The sequence below is a fragment of the Cyprinus carpio genome, chromosome B10 (genome assembly GCF_018340385.1).
Source record: "Cyprinus carpio isolate SPL01 chromosome B10, ASM1834038v1, whole genome shotgun sequence".
Classification (NCBI taxonomy): domain Eukaryota; kingdom Metazoa; phylum Chordata; class Actinopteri; order Cypriniformes; family Cyprinidae; genus Cyprinus; species Cyprinus carpio.
Window position 1 is genome coordinate 17,910,821 of NC_056606.1, and position 27,810 is coordinate 17,938,630.

The 27,810-nt window shown below is 36.8% G+C and overlaps 1 protein-coding gene across 1 annotated transcript; it reads right to left on the reverse strand.

Annotated features, from left to right (window-relative positions):
- Positions 1 to 291: 291 nt before the first annotated feature.
- Positions 292 to 26,103, reverse strand: usp25 (ubiquitin specific peptidase 25). Its single transcript, XM_042732026.1, has 29 exons — positions 25,855 to 26,103; positions 21,882 to 21,959; positions 21,575 to 21,719; positions 20,455 to 20,575; positions 20,136 to 20,301; positions 18,551 to 18,637; positions 17,527 to 17,664; positions 16,995 to 17,068; positions 16,634 to 16,707; positions 15,737 to 15,820; positions 15,398 to 15,459; positions 15,019 to 15,130; positions 14,458 to 14,566; positions 14,023 to 14,187; positions 13,685 to 13,908; positions 13,515 to 13,585; positions 13,194 to 13,422; positions 12,266 to 12,487; positions 12,046 to 12,188; positions 10,551 to 10,724; positions 9,811 to 10,021; positions 9,044 to 9,065; positions 6,382 to 6,620; positions 5,336 to 5,518; positions 5,043 to 5,149; positions 4,235 to 4,314; positions 3,780 to 3,903; positions 2,710 to 2,905; positions 292 to 1,257 (listed from the first exon to the last, which is right to left on the reverse strand). The coding sequence occupies exons 1-29, from the start codon at positions 25,894 to 25,896 to the stop codon at positions 1,079 to 1,081; spliced, it is 3,861 nt and encodes a 1,286-aa protein (XP_042587960.1). The 5' UTR covers positions 25,897 to 26,103; the 3' UTR covers positions 292 to 1,078.
- Between the last annotated feature and the right edge of the window lie 1,707 nt (positions 26,104 to 27,810).

Consider the following 27,810-nt stretch of genomic DNA (forward strand, 5'->3'; position numbering starts at 1 on the left):
CAACGATGGACTGTGAAAGACAGATTCAGTATAGTACTGTGTTCTTATCAGTTTTCTTTGGGAAAGCAGTAGTGTTTGTGCCTTTTTACTCAATACCTGGTTTTTTTCTGTTTCTATGAAACTTTTTATGGTAAACCAAACTCAGGAAGAGTCTTAAAAGGATTCAGATGCAGTCAAATCTATCTGAGTCTATGGGGAAAACATACTCCCTTCTCTTTGAGATACCCAAAGTAGCACAGCACAGTTTCATTCAATGCGAAGTTCAATAAAGATTAGGAACATTTAAAAAAATATGTATCTGGCCTAAAAGAGCCATAAATAAAACTTTATTCTTTCAATTTATTAACAAGCCACAGTATGTCCCGTGGCTGCCAACCACAGCACTTAAAACTTGTGTTAAAGTCCCAGTCGTCAGGTCCGCAGACCTGTCCGAGATCCTCCAGCTTTTTGACTCACCGTCCTTAGAAAAAACAAAACAATGCAGTAACACTGTAACTGAGGGCAGCGCAGCAGGTTGACCCGCTTCTTACGTGAAAGGGGAAGATGAGGGAAAATAAAACAAAATATTGAAATTAATCCTCAACCTCGTTTCACAAAGCTAAAGCTGCATGCGCCAATGTCTAAAGCACCAACATGATACCATTCTTGGCTTTGAAGGGATAGTTCACTTGAAAATTATAATTCAGCCTCATTTCTTTACCCTCAAGTAGTTTAGAGCCCATATAACTTTCTTCTTTCCAACCACAGTCGTCTCTGGTCCCAGCAGCTTGAACATTCTGCTAGACATCTCCTTTTCATATGGGTTTGGAACAACATGAGGTGAATAAATGATGACTAAACTTTTATTTTTGGGTGAACTATCCTTTTAATGCTTCTTTGTCTCTGTTCAGTTTCACACTGTTCTTGCTGTTGCATTAGCTTTAAAATGTAACAGAATCCTCAAAATAATATTAATAATACCATAAGGATAAGGATAAAATCTCTAGCAGCAATAGAGAAAGGAAAGGTTGGTAGGTTTGGGAAACCCCTGCTTTAAGGAAGGCGTGTATTAGTGGAGGGGAGATGAAGTCTGCGCAGCTCATCTGCCATCTGCGGGGGTTCGACTCGGGGTGAGTGACGTCATGACCTGGCCGTAACGCTCGCACAGCTCCAGCGTGGAGTATGAAGGTAGTTTGGGAGGGTCATGAAAGCTTTTGATCTCGGTTGAGCAGTCGAGTAGCTTGGGCAGGAAGTCGGTCAGCTTCTCCTGGAGATTAGCTGGAGAAGAAAAAGACAAGTTTGCGATGGAAAAATTATCTATTTACTGGAAAGTGGTTGACAAAGAAGGTTGAAGTCAATTGCGAGAGTAGTAGTGCAGTTTAGGGAATACGCTCACAAAAACATGATGTAGTCTCTGAGAAAATGACAAGGAAAATAGTTCCAAATAAAGCCACATCAGAACCGTTGCAACACGAAACAGTACTTTCCTGAATAAATCCGTAAAGGATTTGTTTGAGTGATTCAATGATTTATTCATAAAGACAGTGGCTGCATCCAAAATTGCATACTCTCTCAGTAGGTACTTCTTTTGAATAAGTAATTTCTTTACAAGAATGTGCTATATAGTATAATTGCACTACATTCTTCATGTTCTCAACGTCATGTGACCTACTAGAGTCAGTTGCTGCTTCACTGCCATTCACAAAATCCTCTCCAATGGCCTCATGGGATAGTAAAGTGTGCATTGAATGTGCACTATTGAATCTTGGTGGAAGAGGTAAGTAATCAGGGTGGGTGGGTGGCCTACTCTTCCATGAATACTGTGAATTGTGACATACTTCTCTTTCACATTCTGTTTTTTGCCTACTATATAGTAAGGAAGTATGCGATTTCAGATGCAGCCAGTTACTTGCTTTAGCTACATTCACGTCATGTCGTAATTACCGCGATTACAAGATACCAACTTGTAAAATGCGTACACGTCCTCATAGAACTCGTAATTACAACTTGAGAACTGGGAATTTTCTGAGAGCTACAACGTGTACCACCTGACCACGTCAGATTCATTAGGTGCTATGTTTAGGCATTGATAGTGCCACAGTTCCGAGTCCAAGGGTGTGAACAGCTTCAAGTAGAACATTACATGAAAATTATAGTAATTATGACATGGCGTAAATGCAGAATTTGTTTCTTAATGAATCTGCTGTTTTGAATAAATAGTTTGAATTAACTAATCAGTGACTTATTAATACTTGCCACTACCTACTCTCAATTTTAGTGTCAAGAATTTCATTTTTAAAATCATTCCATTTTATATAAAAAAAGAGTTTTTAAAACAATCTTATAGTATTATTTATGCAATTGCATGTACAGTGTAATTTAATTTATTCTTATTGTATGATTTATGAAATTGTGTGTAAATAAACCTAAATGCCACTTCAGAAGCAGTTTCTGTGTCAAATGGTTTAATTTGATTGGTAACAGCCCTATAGTCTCTTATTACTCTAATTGTATTACTGATTAAAGACAAGAATTTGACACAGTAATAGATGACACATACATATGAGGTTAGAAAAATAAATGAAACTCACATTGAACACTATAATCCATAAAACTTTCAGAATTGTTGTTTTTGAACTTAGCTTTAACACTGAATTTGTTTTCTAAATCGAGAACCGAGCCGATTGTGACCCTGTGAATGAAATTAAAATTCCCACCCCTAAGACTTACGTTCCATTTCCTGGCCCAGGTATGAGCACCATCGGTTCCTCATGTCTTCAACAGCCACCATGTCTTTCTCCTCCATCTCATCCACCAGCAGCAGTGGAATACACGCCACCACCAGCTCGTTCATGATGCTCAGACCAGCGTTCACTTTAGTCTCCTCGCCTGTCTCAAAGAGGGCAGCCGCGTGTTCGTTCAACTTCTGCAGACACACAAAAAAGAGCCCACAAAAATCAATTGATGGTAAGATCCTTGTTATCTTAGATTTGTTTTTATTGACGCAAAAAGCTGATGTTCTTTGCTATGCAATTAAACACTCTCAAACTTTGAATGCGGCAGGTAAACTCTCTAACCCCTTTCGCCACTCAACTGGAATGAGCAACTAGCTAGAATGCGAAAAAGAAAAAAACATTGCAGCACATTAGCTATGTCAATGTTAGCAGTATTTTCAATTAAAGTGAGCAGAGGGTAAACAGCACAGCTTGAGATGAAGTCTAGTCCTCTGCAGTGCTCGCAAAAGGTGAAACAAGGACAACGACGTGCTTCCCGCTAATGTGTTTATGCACTGAGCGCAATATGCTTCCTATTCCAGGACTGATGATTATATTACGAGCACAATAGCTGTGCCGGGGTCACCGGGTACATACAGTAGATGGGGAGAACGGCAGTGAATTGCAAAGTCAAAGCAAATGTTTTTTACAGTTGATATACAACAGCAACAAATATAAGCTTCAACTTTCAGCTTTTAAATCTAAGTGAATCCAAATGCCATAAAAGAATGAAAAACGCTCTTCCCGCAAGCGAAACTTTGACAGGAAATGAAAAAGGCATTTTGGACTTGACAGATAAAATGTTTATTCAAATTGTATTTGCAAAACCACATATATGCAAACTATTGCCCTTAATGCACTTTGTACTGAAATGCTAACCAGATTTGTTCCAGTCATTGGTGTTAGAAACAATGTTTACAGGAAAGTGTGTGCATTGGCATGAATAATACTGGTCTGAGAGCTGTTAGGAGCTCAGTTTGAGCTGGTCGTAGATCCGGGTTAAGAGGAGGTGGTTGATTCACTTACTAGCAAGCATTCTCTGCGGTAATGTGCGATCAGCTCCTCATCGTGCCCTCTGTATGGCCCTTTCGCCAGGAGCTCTTTGTTGTACTGATAGGCGTAGATCAGGTACATCAATGCTTCCACGTAACTGCAATAAAATAAATGAAAAGAGCATATTAATATGGATTTTTAATATATATAGTTTTTTTTGCAATCCTAATAAAGCATAAGGAAATTAGTAAAAGGCTACAAGATAAATGTTTCTTGACTATTTCAACTTTTAGGTTTTAGTTCTGCTTCGAGCAGATTAAGTGGTATATGTTGCTTTATGGTGTTGATGTTGCAGTATAGGGTTCTGTTAAGGGACTGTTTCCTCCATTTCATATGTTTGTTCTTTGAAGAATGTTCATTTTTTTTGAAACATCTTTGTCCATCTTGAATGAAAAGAAAAGTCAAGAAACAAAAAACAAAAGCTTCACCTTTTCTTTAGGAATAATTCCAGGCCGATTAACAGAAACACTGTAGCATCACGGAATTTCCTGTAATCCTGATGCCACATCTGTGCCAAAAGAAGTAGGCATTAAAATATTTTACAAATACAAAATACAATGAAAAATAAAGCAATCAGAACATGCAAACTGCTTCCTTGTTCTCAACATTGCATGATTTCACCACCCCTGTTGTACCGCATTTTAGGAAATCTAGGTCATTGCTTTAGTTTTTTGTGTGCTAAAAGAAATACAATCTCCTGAAAAAGATATATTGCCAAAATTTATTTATATTTGGATAGGTTTTATATCAGGAAGGTTGTATTTGTGAGTAGGTTATCTAAAAAAATATTTTTAGTATATTAATTTGAATATTGAGAAAGGGAGACCTTCTGAATAGGTTATCTAAAAAAATATTTTTAGTATATTAATTTGAATATTGACGGTAATAAAGAATTTTGAGTTTTTGTTTACATAATAATAATTACTTTTATTATGTAATGGTAAATGCCCCACTGGACAGCTATAATTTAAAAATTGGAATGTATACATTTTAAGATATAAATTCACTAAATTGCAATTTAAAACATAACTTCTTTTTTTCTGCGAAAATATACATACATGTGTAATTTCTAATAACAAAAAATCTGCATCCTATTGTCCCAACCTCAGTATAATGCTCCATACAAACTGATTCTCATTTGCATGGTGGGCCCCAGGGCTCCAGAAGCGAGAGCCTGCCAGGGGCTCGCCTCCCTGCCTCACCGGTTAAGTGAGGAAATTATTATACTTCGCTCACCTCATATTCCTCCATGTTCACCTCGTCAGGCTTAATAAGCTCCAGTTTAGCACGTGCCACCTTCATGATGCTCTTACACCTGCAGGGAAGAACAGGGCCGTCACATTAGAACTCAGGCGTGACTCATGAGATGCTCTCAGGAACGAGCTGCGTCCTCTGGCCATGAATCATACTTTATTACCCAAAACAAAATGGAAAGAGAGCGTCACATCTGGGGCCACGCTCACATCAATCTAATTACCTCGCTCAAAATAGAGGAGAAAGAAATCAATTTGCTTATGAATATGGATCACGTTCTTCACTGGAGAGTGCAGTCTGCTCTGGAGGCACTCGAGGCTGTGTAGCGAGACACAAGCCTTTCAGGCGTGCAAACAGGAAGCTGTTTGGTAACACAATGATCAGAAAAAGCAGCGACTGCTGTGACGAGCTGATAATCACTGTCTGTGTCAGTCTGGGAGGCTCGAGACAGAACTGGCCTTTGGAAGAGGGTTCACTACTTCTAAAATCAATCAGTTATCAGTGAGGCGGTCCTGTCAAGATACAGCATTGTGTGACGCTTGTCTTTTATATTTGTCAATTTGAGGTTTGATTATCTGTTTAATGTATTATATATTATTAAGTGAATTTGTGGTTTTTTTGAGTGTTTAAGTTGTTAGATTGGTTTTTCATATTTGTCAATTTCCCAAGCATTTGGACACTTAAAGATATTTAAAAAAAATAAATTACTATACGTTAGGAATGGGTCACGATTTTCGAATATTCGATTAGTGGATTTAATTATAGATTAATATATTTTAGGAATGGGTAAAGATTTTGGTTTTTTAGATTTGTTTTTCTAATTATTTAATATTGGATGGTGTCTAGATATTTTAGAGTTGGGTATAAATAGAAAAAATATTTTGTTTTTTTTTTTTTCACATAAGTTCTACGGGGCCTAGAAATCCCATTTTAAAACTAATGATTTCCCGCTTGCTAGCAGTAGCCTGTAACAATACAGTGCAGCATTTCACTTACCACATAAACAGAGTAGGATATATGACATGATAGGATGATGTCTTGAATGACTTGCATTTATTAAAAATAAACTAACAAACATCTAATCTTGTATTTTGTGTGATAGGTAGCAGAGTGCTGCCGGTGCGTTTGTAGATAAAAAATCTAAAAAAGTATAAAGTAAATGACATTTTAGCGCGCATGAAACGAAAGAATTTAAGTGCTCCACATTAAATGACATTTTATTTTAAAAAATGAAACGAAAGAATAATAAAAAAAAACATTAATATAAAGATTCATATGACTCATAACTATCTTTTTGGGTGCCTGGTTGTGAATGAATAACAATCTTTTTTGTCTTTTGGTGGTTGATGGTGTATGAAGTGATGTGTGGCATTCTGTAGTCGGTAGTCTCTCTCAGGGGGCGTGTCCTCCTGAGCCAACCTCAGTAAACACGGACATGTTAAGTTAACAAGTGCCACAGATAGAAAGAAGTCGTGTTTATTTGGGTGGGTTATAAATGGTGTTGTATATTTAGATGGATTTAGAGTGAAAGTGGGAAAGAAATTAATAGTGTTTTTCCATCTACAGCAGAAAATACAAAAAAGTAATGATTTGGTGCATGTGATTGTAATGTTTTTTTTGTTTTTTATTTGTGTGATTTGATTTATGCGTGTAGAGTGAAAGGGAACGTGAAGACACAAAACAGAGGCCTATAGAGATCTGCCAATGAAACAATTAAGTTTAAGTTTATTTGCTTCATTAATATGTGCCACAAATATCCGAAATAATATTTTTCACCTGTAGACCCTTGACAGAATGTTAAAAAGTCTAACAGACAACACACAATATTCAGTTATCACTTGCTGTTTTAAATGATTTAATGGAGTCATCTTTAACGTTTTAATTAGTACTCAACGTTTTTTGTCATGTTGTGTGACTGAAGTAAACAATACAGCACAGATGAAAGATTTTAAAGTGAAGTTTATACTAAAAAAAAAAAACCCTTTATAACACACAGCATTTTTTTTTTGTAATGACAGCAGATTTTACAGAATTTCCATGCATTTCATGTAAATTAAAGAAGATGGTGTGTGGTGTGTTGAAAACATGTTTAAAGGATTTCTGATCCGAAAGGGCAGGGGAATGTTTGTAAAGATATACACACACACACACACTCACACACACACACACACATATATGCATGAGCATTAAATGAGTGTCTCTGAATAAAAAAAAAGATATTTTCTTAAAACACTAACACTGTAATTTTGGAAAGATTGGTAATAAAACATATTAAACATATACTTATAAAAAACAACAAAATATATGCCAATATTTTTCTGTAAAATAAGTAAACTAGCCAAAGCAGTAATTTTAATGAAGATTGCAGAAATGACTCACACCCGTGATTAATTCAGAAAATGTATTCTGTCTAGTACTTAGTGAGCAGAGTTCCTCCACAACTTAAAGGATACTCCTCTGCCCTTCTTGGCAATGAAGTGTACAATGATCATGAGCAAATTGTGAAGAATTATGTGTAGCTATCGGGGTGCGTGTCGTGTGGAGTGTTCTGTAGTCAATGTTGTGGGGCGTTTGGTAGTGAGTATATTTTGGTATTTGCTCTTGATCAGTTTTATGTAAAAGCGAAAAAGGGATAGTTCACCCAAAAATGAAGATTTGATGTTTATCTAAAAAAAGCACAGGAGCATCCAAGAAAGGTGACTTTGAACCTTCAGAAGAACACAAGAACGATCAGGAAAGTTCTAATGTTGATTTGGTGCATGTGGTCAGAAAGTAAAACTCAAACTTCTTTACAATATAACATACTGTTATTTTTTGGTTTTAGAGATTGCGGTGTGGGGTGAAGATTGAAAGTTGGAAGATGGGTGAAGGGTGAAGGTCAGAGGTCTGTTGTATTTTTAGTTATTTAGTTCTGCGTGCAGAGTGAAAATACACAGCTGAGCCGTGTTTTTTCCCATGAACTTCCTTTAGAAAACTGACAGTCGGGCCAATGGGTACTAAAAACTTACTTGTAGGTTCTACCGTAAAACAAAGTCTACTTATGATGCGGAGGATGAGAGTGCTGTAATGCACAGGAAAGACAAATTTTCTGAGGTGATCGATGACAAAAGATTAGAGATGGTGGATGAAAAAAACACCTTGGGAGTATGCAGAATTTCTGTCATGAACAAAAGAAGGCTTACAATTGCAGGCAAGAAGTAGGGGAGTGTAAATATCGGATCAGCTTTCAAGCAGGAGTAGACACTCAGTAGGAGAATTCAAGGCCTGCAATAAGATGCCGACCTTGCTTTTTGTTCATTCATCCTTGATAAAACTGTAGTAACATTGTTTTGCTGTTTGTTTCAACACTTCTCAATATACTGCTGGCTTTGCTTGAACATGTGAACATTTTTGTTGCCTTTGGGATCCATACGTATGTGTGGGGTGGAGCTATCAAAATAGACCAGAGACCCTTTTAGGGTAGGGGCGTGTTTGTTTTGTGATTTGATGTGTTCAACATTGGCTACCATGAGTTCACTTACCCCACCTTTAATTACATGACTGTAATTCTAGTGATGACAATTAGCAAAGGCTACTTTTGCAGGCTGCGTCATACCCTGTGAGATAAAATTTAAAAAACTCTTTTCATAGCCTTTGTCCAATAGACAACTTATTATTTTCTCACTCTTTTGCTCTTTAAATGGAGTCACTAAATGAAAACTTTAATTAGCACTGAATATTTCATTGCCTTCCCATACATTCCATTTTTTTGAATGTCGGTGCTACTTCTGCCACAATATTCAACACTGACTTGCCACAAATAGATTTTCCTCTTGTGCACTGACTTCTTTGAATATACGTGAGCTCTGTCACCTGGCAAAGTCGAAATGCGCTTAGGATGTTTTTATATGCATTATATCTTTGAAGGGTATGACTTCGGTGGGCTTTATAACAAATGCCAGGTTCGATACTTATTTTTAAAATTTAATGGTTCCTATACTTACCTGCCCGAAAAATAAAGTAAACCTATATGCCCGAAAAAAAGTATCTGCTTTGATTACACTTTCGTTAGGGGGTAAGAAAATCTTAGTTTGCTGCTAATTAAAGCATCCTCCCGCTGGCAGAAAATAAATGTGCATTTTCAATAATCCTGTTTGCTGTTTAATATATAGCCTATATTTCCCCTGGGGAAGTCCCGCCACAACTTTGTCTGCTATGTTGTGTGATGTACACAATACTGCACAGCCAAAGATACCCAAACCAATGCTAGTTTAAAAAAAAAAAAACACAAAAAAAAACACACACACACACAGCAGCAATTACATTCATTATTGACAATTACAGATGGTGACATTGCCAAACCCAACACATAAAAATTATTAACACACAGCAGCAATTACATTCAGCTGACAGCAGATGTTGATGATGTAAACAGATAATAGGGAATTTTCTTATGTTAATAAATGATCTAAACAGCATGGTTTGAATTTTAACTGTCAACGCCCAAAATATAGAAATTATTTTACAAATTAATATTTAGTTTTTCTCACCTACAATAAACAAATAAATAAATACAAATTACTGACATTGAATTTTATATTGACAGCAATAATTGTTTCATCACTATTGATACCAAATAACTAGAGGCTGATATCGATCCAATCTTAGGTGTCAACAAACTTTATACACATCTCTATTTACAGTGGATAATAAATAATATAATGAATAAAGAACATTAACTGTATAATAAAACAGGATGCAGAGGGTTTTCATTGCCTGCAGTGTAAATAGTGAGCTAACAGAGATAATGAGATGCTCAGGGGAGGGGGTGTGGTCAATGAGCTAATGTGATGCACAGGGGGTGTGGCATGCAGCAGGTCATGTACCTTGAAGAACGCTGCTTCAGGCCCACACTTGTCATAAACACTCCTGGATTTGCCAATGGCCATTATGACACCCTGCATGTTTGGGGTCATCATCGCCTGCCCAAGGAGGGAAGGATATTACTACACCGGCTACGCCTCCAAAACTCTCATTGGCCAGTCTGCATGCCAATCACACCAAAGCTCAGCCACCAGTGAATGAACTCAAGCCAACCCATTGAAGTAAACGAATTAGCTTAGAACAGAAAAGCTAATTCGACGTCAAGCATTGAAGATGATTAAACATTCAAAACAGGATCATCATGCAGGTTACTGTGTCTTTTGCTTCTTTAAATAAGTAATGAACACCATAGTGAGCTGTGTAGACAGTAAATTAAAGTGAAAATAACACTATGATCTTAAGCTTGCGCTACATGCTTCATGAAGGAAAAATAAGTGAGGCACAACAGAATGTTTCCTATTTTGTAATGTTTTACTGGGGGCAATGTTAGTAGTTTGGGAGTCCACTGGGAGTAACTTGCATATAATGTTAATCTGAAATGGGTTTGGCATGTTTGGCAGCTTGTGAAAGGGATGCTGGGAGATTTAGGGCTGCACGCTCATGATTGAACGCCTTCTGGGACTCTACCTCATCATCATAACCTCCCTCCTTCGACTGAATGACAAACGTTCCTACATTAGGAATGGCCACCTCCACCACCCGCTGAGGTGCGGGCAGGGAGGAGGCGGAGTCGTCCTGCTCAGGGTCAAGGGGAGGACAGGGGTCAGAGGTCACCTCGCTGTCGGGATGTGATGACTGAGACTAAGAGAGACAGAAAGAGAGAGAAAAAAAAAAAAGCTTGCCGAAAAAGAAAGCGGGCTAGAACAACTGAGAGAGCATGTCCATGTGGGTAAATTAATCCAGTTAATCTTTTTATTTATTCATTCATTCATTATTATTATTCTCTCTATTATATAGATCATGGATAAAACTGTCCTGGTTTGTTATGAACCAGATTTGGTACTATCTGCCACCAGTGTCACCAATTTCAGTTGGGATGTTTCTGATTGGCTGAACAAACAAATAGCTCCACCCCAAACCGTTTTGCTTTTTTAGGGAAATCTAACTATTGCTGCTCTCATTTTCACTTGTTTGAAATGAGACAAGCTCGATGACAGATGATAAATGTACCTCCGTCTTATGAATCACTTATAGCTGTCTTTTTATATTAAACTGGGATAGGAGAAAATACATGGGCAGTAGTATGTCCATGTACTCTTTTAATTAATATATTTTAAATATAATTATTGATGAATTGCAAATGAAATGCTGAACACAACACATACAAATTATTTTTACAAATTACTATTTTCTCTCCTTAAAACTGAATGTTTCACCTAAAAAATATTTAATTATTGTTTTAAATATCATTTAAATTATAATTATTGATGAATTACAAATTAATTGCCAAACCCAACACAAATTAATCAGAACTCAATCTGTTCCACCAAAAAAAAAAACACTATTAAATATATTTAATTAAACTTTTACTGAACATATTTTATTACAATTAATGAGTTCCAAATGAGTTGCAAAACTCTACACATACTAATTGTTTTGCAAATTTTGTTTTCTGTCCTTAAACAGAACTAAATTGCACCTATAAAAAAAATAGATCAGCTAAAGCAACACACACTTCTCCATCTACAGTGGCTAATGAGTAATATAATGAATGAAGTACCTTATCTACATAATGAAAAAATAACTGCATAATCATTTGTAAAAAAATGCACATTATTCTGATGGATGAAGCAAAGCGCAAATACAACAACATAGATAAAGTGCTTTTTATTTTTGGATATCTGATTGATCAGAACCAAATACCCAAAGTCCGGTGTGTTTCTAAGACAGATGAAAAAAGCATGAACAGTGTGACATGAAAACTAACACATATTTCACTTCCTAAAAAAGAAATAGACACAATTTAAACCTACTGGCATTTCTTCTCATTTGTAGACATGAAAGTTTGCCCAACATCCAACTACAGAACTTTCTAAACGCACCCTTTAAAGAGTGTTTTTCGGTCTCCGGAACTGTCTGAAGGACTCAGACCTTGTTCATCATGTGTTTATGTATGTCTTACTGTGTTGAGCAGGGCTTCTGGACTCTTCTCATCATGCTCAGCTGCGGCTTTGCTGATGGCTCTCTCTGTGTCCTCCTGCAGGTGTTTGGAGTCTCCGGTGGGCGACTGCTGCTCCATGTACTCTGGGTCATGCTGAGGGGCTGCTGAGGGAGCAGAGAATGAGTTCAGGACAGTTGTTTCAGATGGTATGGCCACAGATTCAGACATGTGAAAGGCTCACTTGTGTTGTCTGGAGGGCAGGGTTCAGTGCTCATGGGTTGGGGGGCCACACTGGCGGCGGCCAGTGCCAGTTTCTCCTGCTGGAGTTTGCGCGCTTGTAGAGCGTCCCACTCCTCCATTTCCCTCTCAAAGAGCTTGTTATCTGCCTCTACATACTCTTTCAGATCAGGAGGGAGCTTGTCCAAGCCGCTGAGCATCTGCCCTGTCTCTTTATCAAACTCCTCTGAGACGAGCATATGGTCTGTGTCTTTTTAAAAATACTTTTGGATGGAAATGTGAATGGATTTTGCATTTTACTTTGTTTTAAATAAAGCCAATTATGATTACGACAGACAGTTTGAAACAGATCCCTACACCGAAAATTTTGATTACAAAAAAAACATTACTTCTTTGAAAACACCCTGAATAGGAGGTTGTCATATTTAGCAAATCTCTAAAAATACAGATAAATATAGATACATAAATTATGGAGGAATTGGAGTGTCACTTAAAAATAAAGAATTAATTTATTAATTAAAAAATTTAAATAAATAATTTTTCAATTTGTCAAAGAAATACACACACTTCCAAGCTGTTCAAAATATAGTTAAATAAGACAAGTTTGCAAACTGACAAATAAAAGCACTTTAAATCTGGGTTGTAACAATAAAATAACACATTAATAAAATGTTTTGTGCTTTAAATTGCATTTTTAGTAATTTTTAAAATAATAAATTGTTAAATATATCGTTTTAAACATATTACTTATTTTGCCATTTGAAAATACATTTATTTACATTTTTATTTTTAAATTAATAAACTGACCGATTCCATTTTATATTTGAATGGAAAATAGAAGCTTTTAGATTTCACTACTCAGCTCATTACCTGTGTTGATAACTCATAAGAGACTAATAAATGAGTAACTTTGCATGTGCAGATTAGGTTACCTTCAATAAGGAATGGTTTTTTATCATCAATGTACATGAGGCAGTATGCACTGGCATTGCGATATCCACCGAACGAGTCTCGCACCAGCTCTTCCCAGGATGACTTTGTCACAGAAATGTCATTGTATTTCATCCATCGCTGTTGATGTGGGTCGAAGATGTATGCCCAGTAGTGTCCTGCATTAGCCTGACCCTCATGGACCAAAACAGCATGCAGCCGGTATGGTACCTGAAACGCATCATCATAAATAAAATGAACTCATTCTGTGGCAATTTCCGAGATGGTTTGAAAACTATCTGTGATCTCAAAAAGCTTCTCACCTGCATCATGGACTTGTCAGAATACATAAGCTCGATGGTTCTGTGGATTCTAGATATACTGGCCTGCAGATCTGACACACACCAGAAAAATTGCTACACATTTACAGAAATGTAAATATACAAAGCCCAAAGAAGTATAAGCATGTGTTTGCATGCATGCGTGTTTGTACCCCTGGTGTCGTTCTCCACCTCACTCCTCCAGCGGTGCAGACAGCCCTCCAGCACCCGCAGCTCCTCCTCTGTGATGTGTCGTGGGGCGGGGTGCATGGGTAGATCTGGCGGCACACGAGACTGAGTGAACGGTTTATGGATCGAAACCCGCTGCTGTTGCTGGGCCTGTGGACCAGAGCCGGAACCCTCGGCTGGGACAGATGTATCCGGCTGCTCCCCTGTGCTGAAGTCCATGCAGAAAAACACTTTAATATCTCACAAATGTATTAGAGGAAAAAAAAAAAAAAAGAGCTATTCCAAATAAATGTTCAGGCTTGGAGCAGGTGAAAAAACTTGCCTTGCAGGAGGTGGCAGCTGTGCAGTCGTGCCACCAGGTGGTGCTGTTGTATTAATGTCCTCCACAGGCGATGTGCACACAGGCTTGCTGGACGCAAATTCCATGGCGTACTGGAGAACATCGGCTAGAGGAAACCGCTTGGGTCCTGAGCCATAGCTCAGATACCTGTCACAGGGAACATTTTAAGAAATGAATTTCAAATGAGAAAAGGGTTAGTTTTCTATAACCAACAGCAGAAATATGAAACAGAAAGTCAGTCAGTATCCTCTTACTCATTCTTCAGGAAAATTTCAGCCAAAACTCAGCATGTGACTTTCATCTTTCCATTAGCAATATAAAAGCTGCTTTCATGTTGAAAGGTGGGATTTTCCTGCTATGCAAGTTAACAGCAAGTTATCTCTAGATCAGGGCAGAGGCTAAATAGAGTTAACAAACCTCTCAAGTCGCTGCTGGAGAACGGTCAGGTGCTCCTTTAGTCTTCTGATCTCTTCTCGTTTTATCCGTGTGATGTCTCTGTTCCTGTCCATGTACCTGGAATCAATCACACAACATGCAGTTTCACTGAAAACTGGAAGTATTTTGTGTTGCATATACAGGATCTTTATCATTTGATGAAGCAAAAAACAAAAACAAACAAAAAAAATTTTTTTGAGTCCACTTTAAAGTCCAGATCACTGGTACAAAAAAAATTGTTGTACCAGTGATCTCAAATACAGAAAAACAAGGCACAATAAATACAAGAAAGAAAGAGCTAATCACAATTCAGTATGCCTATAAATGCAAGAAAAAAAATTAAGCAAATATTACAATGACACCATTGATGTTGGTTGGATTAGGACTGGGGAATGATGCAAGACAATGTGAGATTTTCACACATTTTACAAAACATTCAAAAACACAGACAAAAGTAATTTTGAAAACATTTAAACATAAAAAAAAATAAAAAAGTTTGTTGATTAATTAATAAAAAAGCAGTAATATGTTGTTGTTGTGCATGGATGGGGGGATATTGTTTGTTGTTGTTATTCTTATGTGGGCCTAAGGTTTGATTAAACTCAAACCTTGACAGTTCAAAGGTCAAAACTGGTGGGAGTTCTGTGAACCAGTGCTAGAAAAAAAACACACCAATAATTAACATATAACACTAAAGCCAATGTCTTTTTTGCTTATACATGTCAACAATGAAAGTTAGTAAACTCTGAACAAATTTTAAATGTTTTTTCCGTCTTTAGATGAATTTGATACAAATTTTCACACTCCATTTTCTCTGAATTTAGCAGTATTTGAACTCCAGCATGCTCCGTGAAAAGCCCATCCATGTGAGCCATCCCAACTCCGTCTCCCATGCTGGAATGAACACTGGTGACCTGATCACATTCTGAGCACTGAGAGAGAGACGGTGTGCTGGGATTTCATTAACATTCCGGCCTGTTGGTGCTGAGAATAATGTACACCAGAGAATCTCCTTCTTTATTTGCACTATGCTGAAGTAATTAGCAGGAAGCAGCTGCAAAGGGATCTGCCCAGGGCGGCACTGATGACTGAAAAGCCATTATGTAACATCTTGGTCAGAGGTCACATGTTTTCTTTTTCTTCACCTCAAAGATTGATTGGACAGCAAACAGAAGGGATATCTTTGAAAAAGGAAGGAATAGAAAAAAAGAGACAACCCCTGTATCTACAAACATATTGGACTGATTTTGTGTATACAAACCTCTTAAAAAATCAAAGTAAAAAAAAAAGCCGTTCACCTGGAGAGGGTACTGCCCAAACATCTCCGTGTTCTCAAATTTCTTTCCTGTAAAAACACACAAGCTCACATCATGGTCTTTAAATATGCTCCGCAACGTGCTCTGCATAATGATAATCTTATGAGTGTAATCTCTTTATTTAGCGGCCACCATATGGATACAGCACTGTGAAAGTGTCATGCCCAAGCAAAAAAATTGCCAAACAAACATGCCAATTTGTTTTGGTTTTGGCCAGAAATGCTTTATGCAGTACACAAACGGAAATATGAGATAACTAAATGCTCCCGTCATGCACACTTTACTTTATGTTTTATACCAAAATTGTTTTGTGATGTACACATTCTGAAGTATTGGATAACTAAATGCTATCCCTTAGACACACACAGAAGCTCAAGCTTAAAAAAACAAACATTTCTTAATATGATCAGTGCTGCAGTTGTTCAGATTAATATTTTTGTGGACACAGTGATTTTTTTCATTTAAAATAAAAATCTTTTGTAACATTACAAATGTCATTGCTTGATCCATTTAATGCATCTTTGCTGAAAGTGATTTTTTTCATTTAAAATAAAGTCTGTATGTGAACGTCAATGTGCTATGATCAACGTCAATGTGCCTATTAATTGACTACTTCTGCATTTTTAACTAATTTGTGAGGATTTACAGGAATATTTTGATAAATTTAATACTCAAAAATGTTAAGGTTATGTGATCTTGCAGGGGTTAAATGTTCACTGACTAAATCTTAAGATTCTAACATCTTGCCAAGGTAAAATGTTCACTGACTAAACTGTCTGTTTGTTTTAGGATTTGTTTTGTTTTGTTATGTTTGAAGACTCATACAGCCAATGAATATTCACCTTCCAGGACACCCACAGCCAGGAAACGTCCATAAAACAGGTCAACCATCGGGTTCTTTGGCTTCTCTCCCTCTCTGTGTAGAACAAGAGCAAACATGGAGTCATATGGTGCTGGAAATGTTCTGAACTAGAGAAATCGGTGTCCTTTGGCTGTAGGAGTCACATGAGGACTGTCTTCAGTGGGTATTTAACGGTGCTAATTGAAGTCGAATAGGTTAATGTACCACATTAATCATAATTAATGTCTGTCCAGCTGAATTTGTGGTTTGGTCATACATCATTCTGACTGATATGACAGAGGATCACAGAGATACTGTGGAAAGCGTCATCAGATATTCTGGTGGGACATATATGGACTTACCTGTCCTCCTCTGCCTTTATCTGAAACGCGTCTTCTAGCCAGTCCAAGAGTTTATGGGTGAACTCACTCACATCTGTCCAGTGCGTGATCTTATAGTTTATGTGTGTAATATCCTGCTGACCGTTGGTCCTCTAGCCAGTAACAAATTTGTTTATGGGTGAACTCACTAAAATAACAAATTTGCCCTTGTCTGTGCTCTCACTAAGCGCAAATGTGGCACTAAAGAGTGCCCAAAATAAAAGCGGTCACATGTACCATATTAATCAAAAGGTCGGGCTTATCTATGATTATTGGGATGTTAATTGGTGCTACTTTTTTTGCATTATTTTTTTTTTTTTCTGTGGAGCACTTTTTTGGTCTTCTTTTTTTTTTGTTGCAAAAGAGTAGAGTTTTTTTTTTTTTTCATCAATTTTACACATTCAGTGATCTTTGGAATGAAACACTCTTTTTGTTACTACTGTAAGATCTCTAAGACTTTAAGGTGTACTGTACCTTTAAGACTATATAGTGTATGTAAATTACAGAAACTTACCTGCTGAGATTCACTGGACTTAAAGGCATCCTTGAGGATCTCCACGGCGCTGGACGGGTCCACATACTTTCGCTTGGAACCCACCAACAAAGAAAAGAGATGCCTCAGCTCTTGCATGAAGGGCAGGTTCCTGTGCTCCTATGGGAACGCAAATGGAGACCAATTTAAAAACTTAATAGCATATGAAGTGTTTCTGCAGTTCAAACAGCAGAGCTTAGCTCCAGCAACATCAAGGTCATGCGTTTGATTCCCAAGGAGTACATAACTTATATAAAATGTGAGCTGAATGCATAAAAATGTTAAATGAATCAATGGTTTTGGGATGTTGTATGTTAACTTAACATACACTGATATAGGGTATGATGGTGAATTGTTTAGTAGATTTGGATGATTAGAGTTGATTAGTTAGGTCTGTCTGCTTTCAAGTAAGGATATCTTTGTCTTACAAATATTTCAATGTCATACAGGGGTCAAAAACCTTCACCAGATCATCTGGATTTTCTTCTTTGGAGGACACTTTTAATTGATAATAGATTAAAGTCTAGCAAGAGCTCAGCAGATGAAAGAAAACAAGCAATAAAGAGAGTGAAAAGGATGAATTTAGGGCTCTGTGGTCTTCTATCAATGGATGAGGTTAAGCTCAGATTAGTGGCGATGTCTGCTGACCCTGTTCACAGGCTTGGGGTCTCCAGAGGAACATGCTGAAGAAAGAAATCACACAGACAGCAGCTAGCCTGCTGAGCCAGACACTGTCCACTACTTCTCTCACTTTCAAACGTAGTCCGGAAAAGCCGGTGTGACAGTTTAACAGCTAGAATATAGGGACCTTGAAAATGCACTTCCTCTGCTTCAGCTCATCTGGTCACAGGCCAGTTAGTTGGGTGAAAATCAGTGCTTGTAACAGTACGATAATGTCACAGCATGCAACTGAGGTTCAAAGAAGGTCACAGTTGCTGGAAGTGTGTCTCGGTGAGAAATGGAATCTCTTATGGCATGTGAGCTGGGTATCGGGCGGCAATCTCACCTTCTGATTGCGGGGCAAGTCCTGCATCCGTGCAGGGGGCGAATAATGCAACACCAGCCTCTGGAACTCCAGCAGGTTAAAAAGAGACTGAAATATATAGATAAAAAGATAAATATCAGTATTTGAGATTAGTGTGTGCCAGCTCTAATATTAACACAACCTTGAGATCATTCATTAGACAAAATAAAAAGACTGCATGTGTTTCCCCCTAAAAGCATTTGGCATTTTTATCATTTTTATTTGGATTTGTTGGTTTGTTATTATTGTTTGATTGTGTGAATGATTGTTTTTTTGTTTTTGGTGACAGATTCACACATTTAGTGTCTCCTTGTCCAGATCTATAAAACCACAGAGCTATGAGTGTCAGAGCAGCTGCTGTTCTTACATGAGCGGGGGCTTCTTCAGGCGTCAGGTTACACACAGGAGGTAAACAGCATGTGACAGTACTCAGCGATCATTACTCAACTATCAACATGGTTCATGTTCTGACATCGTATAACAGATACAAATAATCAGGCCTCAGTAGAACCTGAAGTCACCTTCAAAGTTGTTTTAAAAAGCCAATAAATGTATATAAATGTTTTATTTTTGTAGTAATAAATAATTAGTGTTATAAAATATTATGTGTAAAAAAATGATTAAATTAATTAATAAATAATCATATTTTTGAATTGCAATTACCAGCGTCGTATAAAAGCAATTAAGACACTTAAGGCCAAATAATGCAATTTCACCACTTTGTGTCATTTTTGAGCTGTTAACAGAGAAAACAATTAAGTTTTATCACTTCTTTTTGTCTTTTTTGTGTTATTTTTGAGATGTTTATAGTGAAGAATATTTTTTAATGTGTAGAAAGTGTTTATTTTTTGAGGTCGGTATTTTTTTTTTGTTTTTTTTTGTTGTCTATTTTTTTATTTATTGGTTATTTTTTTTAGAAGTTTATTTTTTTGAGGTAGGTTGGATTTTTTTGATTCTATAAAAAATAAAATTGTATTGTATTAAACTTAAAATTATTTTATTCGGATCTTTCAGAAAGAATTCTGATTTTTTTTTGTAAATGTCATAAATGTCTTAATAGTCACTTTTTTTTTTTTTGTATGTGTTATTAGTGTCTTTTTATTTATTTTTTATATATTTACTGTTTCAAAGTTTTATCAATTTTTTCTTTTGTTTTGAATAAAAGTTAAAAATTAATTTCTTTCAGGAAAAAATAAATAAATAAATGTTTGAACATTGTTTAATATATAGTTTCTTGGCATATTTCATCTACTCCAGAGCTCTAAACTTGATCCAACAAAATCTAGATGCACATGTTCCATTTCATCTTCTCTGAATTAAATATACTGATGCAATTAACAGCACTGATACAGCAGTATCTCTGCATTAGTAACTGCAATACAAGGCCACTCGACTTGATTCAGACTGAAACACTCGCGGGACTACCATATTCAAATTGTCTGGATTATTATGCAAGCAATAAGACACAATTAGAATTAATTCATTAAGCTGTCATTTGCTGTTTTCAGTTCATTAAATAAGCAAATGTGTTTCCAATTGTAAAGCAATCACAGCGGCTGACACGGACCTGTATAACTGCACTGAACCAGCACGTGTTCCCCACGTTCTTCAGCCCTACGGGACAGTTATCCTGCCTCTTCCTGTCGTAAGGGTTGGGTGAATCGCTCCATACTTCTGTGTGCGTGCGCTTCAGGCTGGCCTTGTTCTCAGCAATGCTGGCCTCCAGGACTCTGAAGCACAAAGATACCAAACTTTACTCCTGTCTGGTTGCTCCACATATAAAACCGGTATGAATTTTCTATTGTATGGTTTTTTGTGATATAATATGGTATGATATATATTATTGTGCAGTTTTTTGTGCTAAAATCTACAATAATATAAAATTGCTGATAGCCTGCTCTTCATCAGTGATGCCCGTCTCCCTGAAGGCCCTGTTTGACTCCTCCAGACTGAGAGCGATGGCCCGCTGAAGGTCATCTTTATCATCTCCAGTAAGATCTATTACATCTGAAACAATCACAGGAGCATTAAAAAGTGAACAAAAATGGATTACTAGCAAAAGTTGAGTGTGTGTTTTTATATTTATCTACTTATCTCATATGTATACAAATATATGATATTAAAATTTGATTTGACTAATAGCTTTCTCCACATATTAAATTGGTATGTGAAAAAAATAATATTACATGCTTCACAGTTAAATTAACTTATTTTACATAGCATAATTCACTCAGATTTTTTTTTATATGATATTAAAATTTGATATATTCACTATATAACTATATGATATATATAATAATATGATATATATATATAGATTTTAAGGGCGGGTAGATTTTTAACACTTTTGTGTTCAAACAGCTAATATCAAGAATGTCTAAATTGTTAAATATCATCCAATAAATCGGCCTGGTCTAGAGGTTATAACACTGTCACAGTGATGGAGAAAATCTTGAATATCTCTTAAGCGCATGTCATGAGTTTAAATAAAAACATGAGGCAGCATGCCAGACTAATATTCCCTCTGTCAGCATTTTCTCAGCAGTAGGACTAGAGATTTTTTCATTATCATCTGAAGCAAGCTGGGAGGAGTGGCAGGTCGGCTCTTTAAAAGGTCTGGCTCTCTGAGATGACGTGCATGTTTTTATAAGAGAGCTGCCAGAACTCCCACTGTTATTAGTTACATGATATCTCATCTCTTTTTTTTCAGCAGGGCGTGTGGAATAAATATTAATTCTCTGGTTTGACAAAGCAGTGCTTATTTATTCCTGCAGTTTAGAAGTTAATGAATCAATCCTAAAATCCAAACTTATTAAGTTCAGGCACTAAAGTACAGACTGAAATCTAAAGCAAAGAAATAATTTTGTTGTCAGGAACAGAGCATTTACAGCTGGTTCTTCATTCAGATTGAATTTGCGCCATGGCATTTCATTGTACTGCACCACAGAGCAGTGTAACCATCCCCTGGATTCCGGCCCATCATTGTTCTGAGATTTTAATACGTACTTGTGTCAGCCTGGCTGCCCACACTGATGTATCTATCATTGTTGACTTGGGCCGTCTGGTAATAGGTGGCTTCATCTTGCTGTGGGACCTTGGCATTCTTCTCGGTGAGAAAGGCCACTGCCTCGGCTAGGTCACCGTTACTGACCTGGACACAAATACAGATGTTCGAACACCTTTCATTACATGCACTAAGAAACTACTTGTCTTTGTGCAAATAACATCAACTTTGCATCTACCAAATCTGTTGCTAATAAAGCATACGAGCCATACTATACTAGTTAGTGAGTTTATGAAACAGATGTTTCACCTGCAGTGCCTGCTGTAACAGCTGAACATCTGTAGTTCCAGTAACTTCCCTCAGCTGGTTCAGTAATGTCTGCTGGTGCTGTAAGAAAAACACAGAAGAAATATGTAGTTACAGTTTTTTAACTTAGGTGGTTGAGTAATGTCTGATGGTGTTGTATATATAAAAATAAAGGAACTGCACATTCTAATGTTGTGATACTTAAATATAATTTTTAGTTCTTTATTTTTATTTACTTAAAATTGTAAATCATTTCAATGTCCCTGGGGAGATAAATATAATATCCATGAGCACACCTGTTTGTTCTCAAATTTACCCACTTCTAAATGTCACATTTAAAAACAAGACAAACTGTTTTGGTCATTTTACATGTCTCTTCCTGTCTAAGTGGGTTCTTTTGGCTTTTTGAGGTGTAAGATGGATTATGGATTTAAAGTTAAGGGTCTGGATGTGCAGGATCAGGCTGGTTGCTGTCACCAGCACCACTCAGGAGCAAACAGAACAACATCTCACACCTCTGGCTGGGAAACCGAGAGTACTGGCCCTTTATCTCAGTCCTGGCTGCAATCAGGAACGGCATGAGTCAAACACAAACTGTGCCAGGCTGAAGAGGGAGGAACAGCACTCCTCCCTAGACCGAAATACAGCATGACTGATCTGTTTCAACTCGTCTAACCATTGCTTTGGGCTCTATCGAATCTTATACAAATGTTCTTCTGCTTGTCTCATAAGAAGTCTAAGTTAGTGACATCATTACATAAACTAATAGCCAGTGGCTAACGGATGCTGCACTGACCTTTTAATGCATTGTATGCTTTATATTCAAGATATGACATGAAACGTGGTATGTGCGGAGCGTGCACGTCCCAGCCCTCTGAAGGTGGCACACCCCTCCCTGAGAAGGACTATGTCACACACATTTCTCAATAGTAACACGATAAAGCAACACAAGCTCGTAGCCAAATCAGGGCTGCTGAAACTTCCAGCCTGTTCTCTTTCAGTTTATGCAAAATACATAGTTTTCCATGCCCCACCACCTGCTGTAACTTGTTCAGTTTAATTAAGATCACTTCTTCAGTTACTGCATAATACTCTGATAAATTATCTGCCTATTTAACTAAATAGATCTTTATTCTATTGAAACCAAAGCAGCACTTTACGGCCACTACATAAAAAGAAGTAATGATTATTTTTTTTTATTCTAAAAATAATAAGAAGAAGAGTATTTTTTTTGAAAAAATATAACAATATAAAAAACAAACACATTAAGAGCCTATTTGCAAACATGATATTAAATTTAAAAGCTAAAATGACAAAAACAAACAAAATATAAACGTTTAAAAATAGTTGAAATTTAAATCAAAGAAAAAGAAAGCCCCGATGTTTACAAACAAATGAAATAATAACACAAATCAACCAGACTAATGTTTATGAACTAATAAAACTGAGAAAAAAAACCTAATGACACTTCTACTGAAGAGCCTGTTTACAAACAGACGAAACTGAAACCGACATAAACAAAAACAAGATAAAATGTCAAGTTTAAAAACAGATTAACGGATTAACAGATAAACGGACAAACACACAAATATACGGCTCAATCAACAAGAAACGGCCAATGTTTACAAACATAAGGACAAAAGTATGAATACATTTTATGAAGCAGCAGTGTGGGTGTCAGAACACAAACAAACCCGCTACACGAAACATAAACTCTAACGTTACATGAGATACCATAACACTTCTGAACACTCAGACTTTGCGGGGTATTTAGTGAGATTTAAGTGCGTTTTGATGGGGAAGTTTAGTAGCTTAGTTCTGTTAGCACAAACGCGACTGATTAACGTTGAGTTTAGCGGGCTTATGCGGTTTTATGTATAGCTTTTTTATTGTTTTAAACTGTTTAACTGATTTAAAACGCATATGTGTGTAAGCATAAACAGTCCAGCGAATAATTGCAAAAACAGAAACGTGAGGCGCGGCTAATGTGATGCTAACACTAGGCCTCAGCAATCAAACTGAACCACTGGAACTTTCAACTCGTCCATAAACCTCTTTGTGACTCCAAACGAACCGAACCGAGCGTCCATAATTATATTTACTTTTTTACATTCAGTCATCTAATGCTTGCTTAAAGTAAATCACCAATAACACTAAAAAAATTAGTAATAAATCTTTTATCAAATATCAATATTCACACAGTACAGTATAATGTTGTGATGCTTAAATGTAATTTTTTATTGCTTTTTTATTTATTTATTTATTTAGCAGTCGTATCACGAAAGTATTGAAGTTTAAAGTTTATGATTGTTTATTCTCAAAACTACCCACTTCTAAAAGTCATATTAAAAAATAGGCAAACTGTATTGGTCATATTACATGGTTTTTTTCCTGTCTAAGTGGGTGTTTTTGGCAGAATATGTTGCCAAATGGATCAAACATTAAAAGTCCGGCTCTGCAAGACCATGATCCAACTGGTTGCTGTCACCAACACCACTCAGGAGCAAACAGAACAACATCTCACACCTCTGGCTGGGAAACACAGAGTACTGGCCCTTTATCTCAGTCCTGGCTGCGTTCAGGAACAGCATGAGTCAAACACAGACTGTGCCAGGCCAAAGAGGGAGGAACGGCACTCCTCCCTAGACCGAAATGAAGTATGACTGATCTGTTTCTACTCATCTAACCATTACTTTGGGTTCTACCGAATAATATTTTACAAACGATCTACTGCTTACCTCATGAGTCTGAGTTAGTGACATCATTACATCAACTAATAGCTGGCAGTTAACGGATGCTGCACTGACCTTTTAATGCACTGCATGCTTTACGTTCAAGATATGACATGAAACGTGGTATGTGCGGAGCGTGCACGTCCCGAGGTGGCACACCCCTCCCTGAGATGGGCTATGTAACACGAATTTCACAACAGTAACATAATAAAGCAACACAAGCTCATAGCCAAATCAGGGCTGCTGAAACTTACAGCCTGTTCACTTTCAGTTTATGTGAAACACATAGTTTTATATTCCCCACCACCTGCTGTAATTCATTCAGTTTCACGAAGATCACTTCTTCAGTTACTGCATAATACTCTGATAAATGATCTGCCTACATTACTGAATAGATCATTATACTATTAAAAGCCAAAACAACCCCTCAGTGAGCACTTAAGGTGTATTATGTTAAACAACTACTATAAAAAACAGGCGGGTTTACATGCAGATTAGACTTCAATCTACAAAAACACTAGTACATAGCACAAACTAACAAGAAAAGCTGATTTTTTTTTTTAATGAACTAATACAACAAAAATGAGATACATCAAGAGTCTGTTTAGAAAAATATGACATTTAAATGTAATCTTTAGGGACTACATTTAAACTGAATAACAAGAAAGCCCCAATGTTTACAAACAAATAAAATAACCACACAAATCAAGAAGAAACGCCTAATGTTTACAAACAAAAGGGCAAAAGTATGAATTTGTTTCATGAAGCAGCAGTGTGGGTGTCAGAACATAAACAAACCCGCAATACCAAACACAAACTCAACATGAGGTATCCTAACACCTCTGAACACTAAAACAGAGACCCTGCGGGGTGTTTAATGAGAGTTTTGACGGGGAAGTATAGTAAGTTAGCTTTAGCTCTGTTAGCACAAACGCGACTGAATAGCGTTTAGTTTAGCGGGCTTGTGCTGTTTTATGGATAGTTTTTATTGTTTTAAACTGTTTAAGTGATTTAAAACGCATACGTGTGTAAGTATAAATAGTCCAGCAAATAAAAACAAACACAGAAACGTGAAGCGCGGCTAATGTGAAGCTAACACTAGGCCTCAGCAATCAAACTGAACCACTGGAACATTCAACGCGCCCATAAACCTCCTTATGACACCAAACGAACAGAGCCGAGACTAACCGAACTGGGCCGAACCGGACCGAACCGGGTTTGTGTGTTAGGACAGCGCGCGTTACCTTCTGAGAGTGCTGCTGCAGGACATTCTGCTCCACGGTCATGGCCGGTTCCGATCCAGACGAAATGGACTCAGGTTCGAGGGGAAAAACGGCGCATACAGAGATTAGAGTAGTTTAAAATGGGAGAGTTTAAAAAAGAAAAATCCCTGTACTCATCCCCGCTGCAACGGCTCCATGACGAAGTCGAACAGTACAAACACATCTGACATCTCTAACATCCATTAGCTGGGTCTGAATCACACGCGCCCGCGCCTACGTCACAGCGATGGAGTAAACACACCCCAACACTACACACATAAAGCAATAAAACAAAGTCTAATCAGTAAAAACGTGACTAAAAAACCCGATGTTATTTACGATGGTCTGTACACGCAAAAATATACTGCCACACTGTGTGGGGTAAGTTGTCACCTTGGAAACCATAAAATTATAGGCTGTTTTGTAAAACGATTATGAAACACAAAATAATTCACAAAACTGTAACAGGTAATATACAAAACAAACAAACAAAAACATTGCATTTGGCCAGAAAACATTAAGCTGTAATAAATGGTAGTGGATTTTTAAACATTAACCACATGTGACAGTTTTCTTCAGGTAAACACTGCTGCATAAAAACAGGCCGAAGTCAGCTGACTGTGAGTTCTGTAACATTCATGAAACGAAAGTGAACGTTCTCACACAGGAGAAACAGTGTGTTTCTGTTTCTGTTCCTGGAAATTGTATGTATGGTCCTTCACAGAATGACTATTAAAGCAATTCATTAAATACGGTATGCAATCGAATAGATTCGATACCTAAAACTGATGCATATTGGTCCTTTAAATTAATATTAAATGTGTTAATGATAATTGTGTGTGATGTGTTTAAATCATTTTTTTTAAATACTATCGATCACAAAAAGAGAAAAGTGTAGCACGTTATATACAATTTATTCTATGTATTTTTATTTATTAGTATTTATGATAAAATGCAAATATGGCCCTTCGTAGACTGAATATTAAAGCATATTAATTCTAAAAATGGTTGGGTTAAAAATAACCCAATTGGCAACCCAGCGCTGGGTAAATATTGGACAGAACACGTGCTGGGTTAAAGTAACCCAGCATGCTGGTTTACACATTTTAACCCAGCAGGCTGGGTTGTTGAGAAAACCCAAGATATAGTCATTTTTACCATTTGTGTGTTTGCATTTTTGTGGTTCTGGGTTATTCTTGCTGGGTTATTCTCATAATTTTGCCTATGCTTAAGAAAACAATCATGGATTAATAAATAATGAAGAATACAGGTTATTTAGACTGCTAAAAAAATATTTTTAATGCAATCTCACATTTCACAAATGTGTCAAAATTTGTACCAATGACAAACGACATGCAATTTTCTTATTTTTTTTTCCAGGAAATGCAAAAATCACAGAAATACAGTTTCAATAAATAAGAAAATTAGTTCTGAATGACACGCATCTGTCCAACGGTTTAATTATTACATTTTGACATGTTTAACTATTTAAATACACAGTGAAATGACATTGACAAATCCAATTTAAAAAGACAGAGAATGCAAAAAATCATTTTAAGATGTCCTAAAATTTATATCAAATTTATAAAGATTCCTAGGTAGATGTGCTTATCTACAGAACACAAGTTAAGATAGTTTCGATGAAATCCGAGAGCTTTCAGACCAGGGTGAGTAATTAATGACAGAATTTTCATTTTTGGATTAACTATTGTCAAACACTTAGAAAGCTTTGAAGCGAAGATCTACAGCTGAGAGCAGTGTACTCTGCTATAGAGCCTGTCTATGGAAGGACAATTTTCACAAGGAATTGCAAATTATATTTTCAATTGCGTTTTCCACATGTGACAAATTGTGACATAGTCCAAACACAATTGCAAATCTTGCATTACTGTTTGCGTTTTCATGAATGCACAGTGACTGCCAAATTTCAAATGGAAA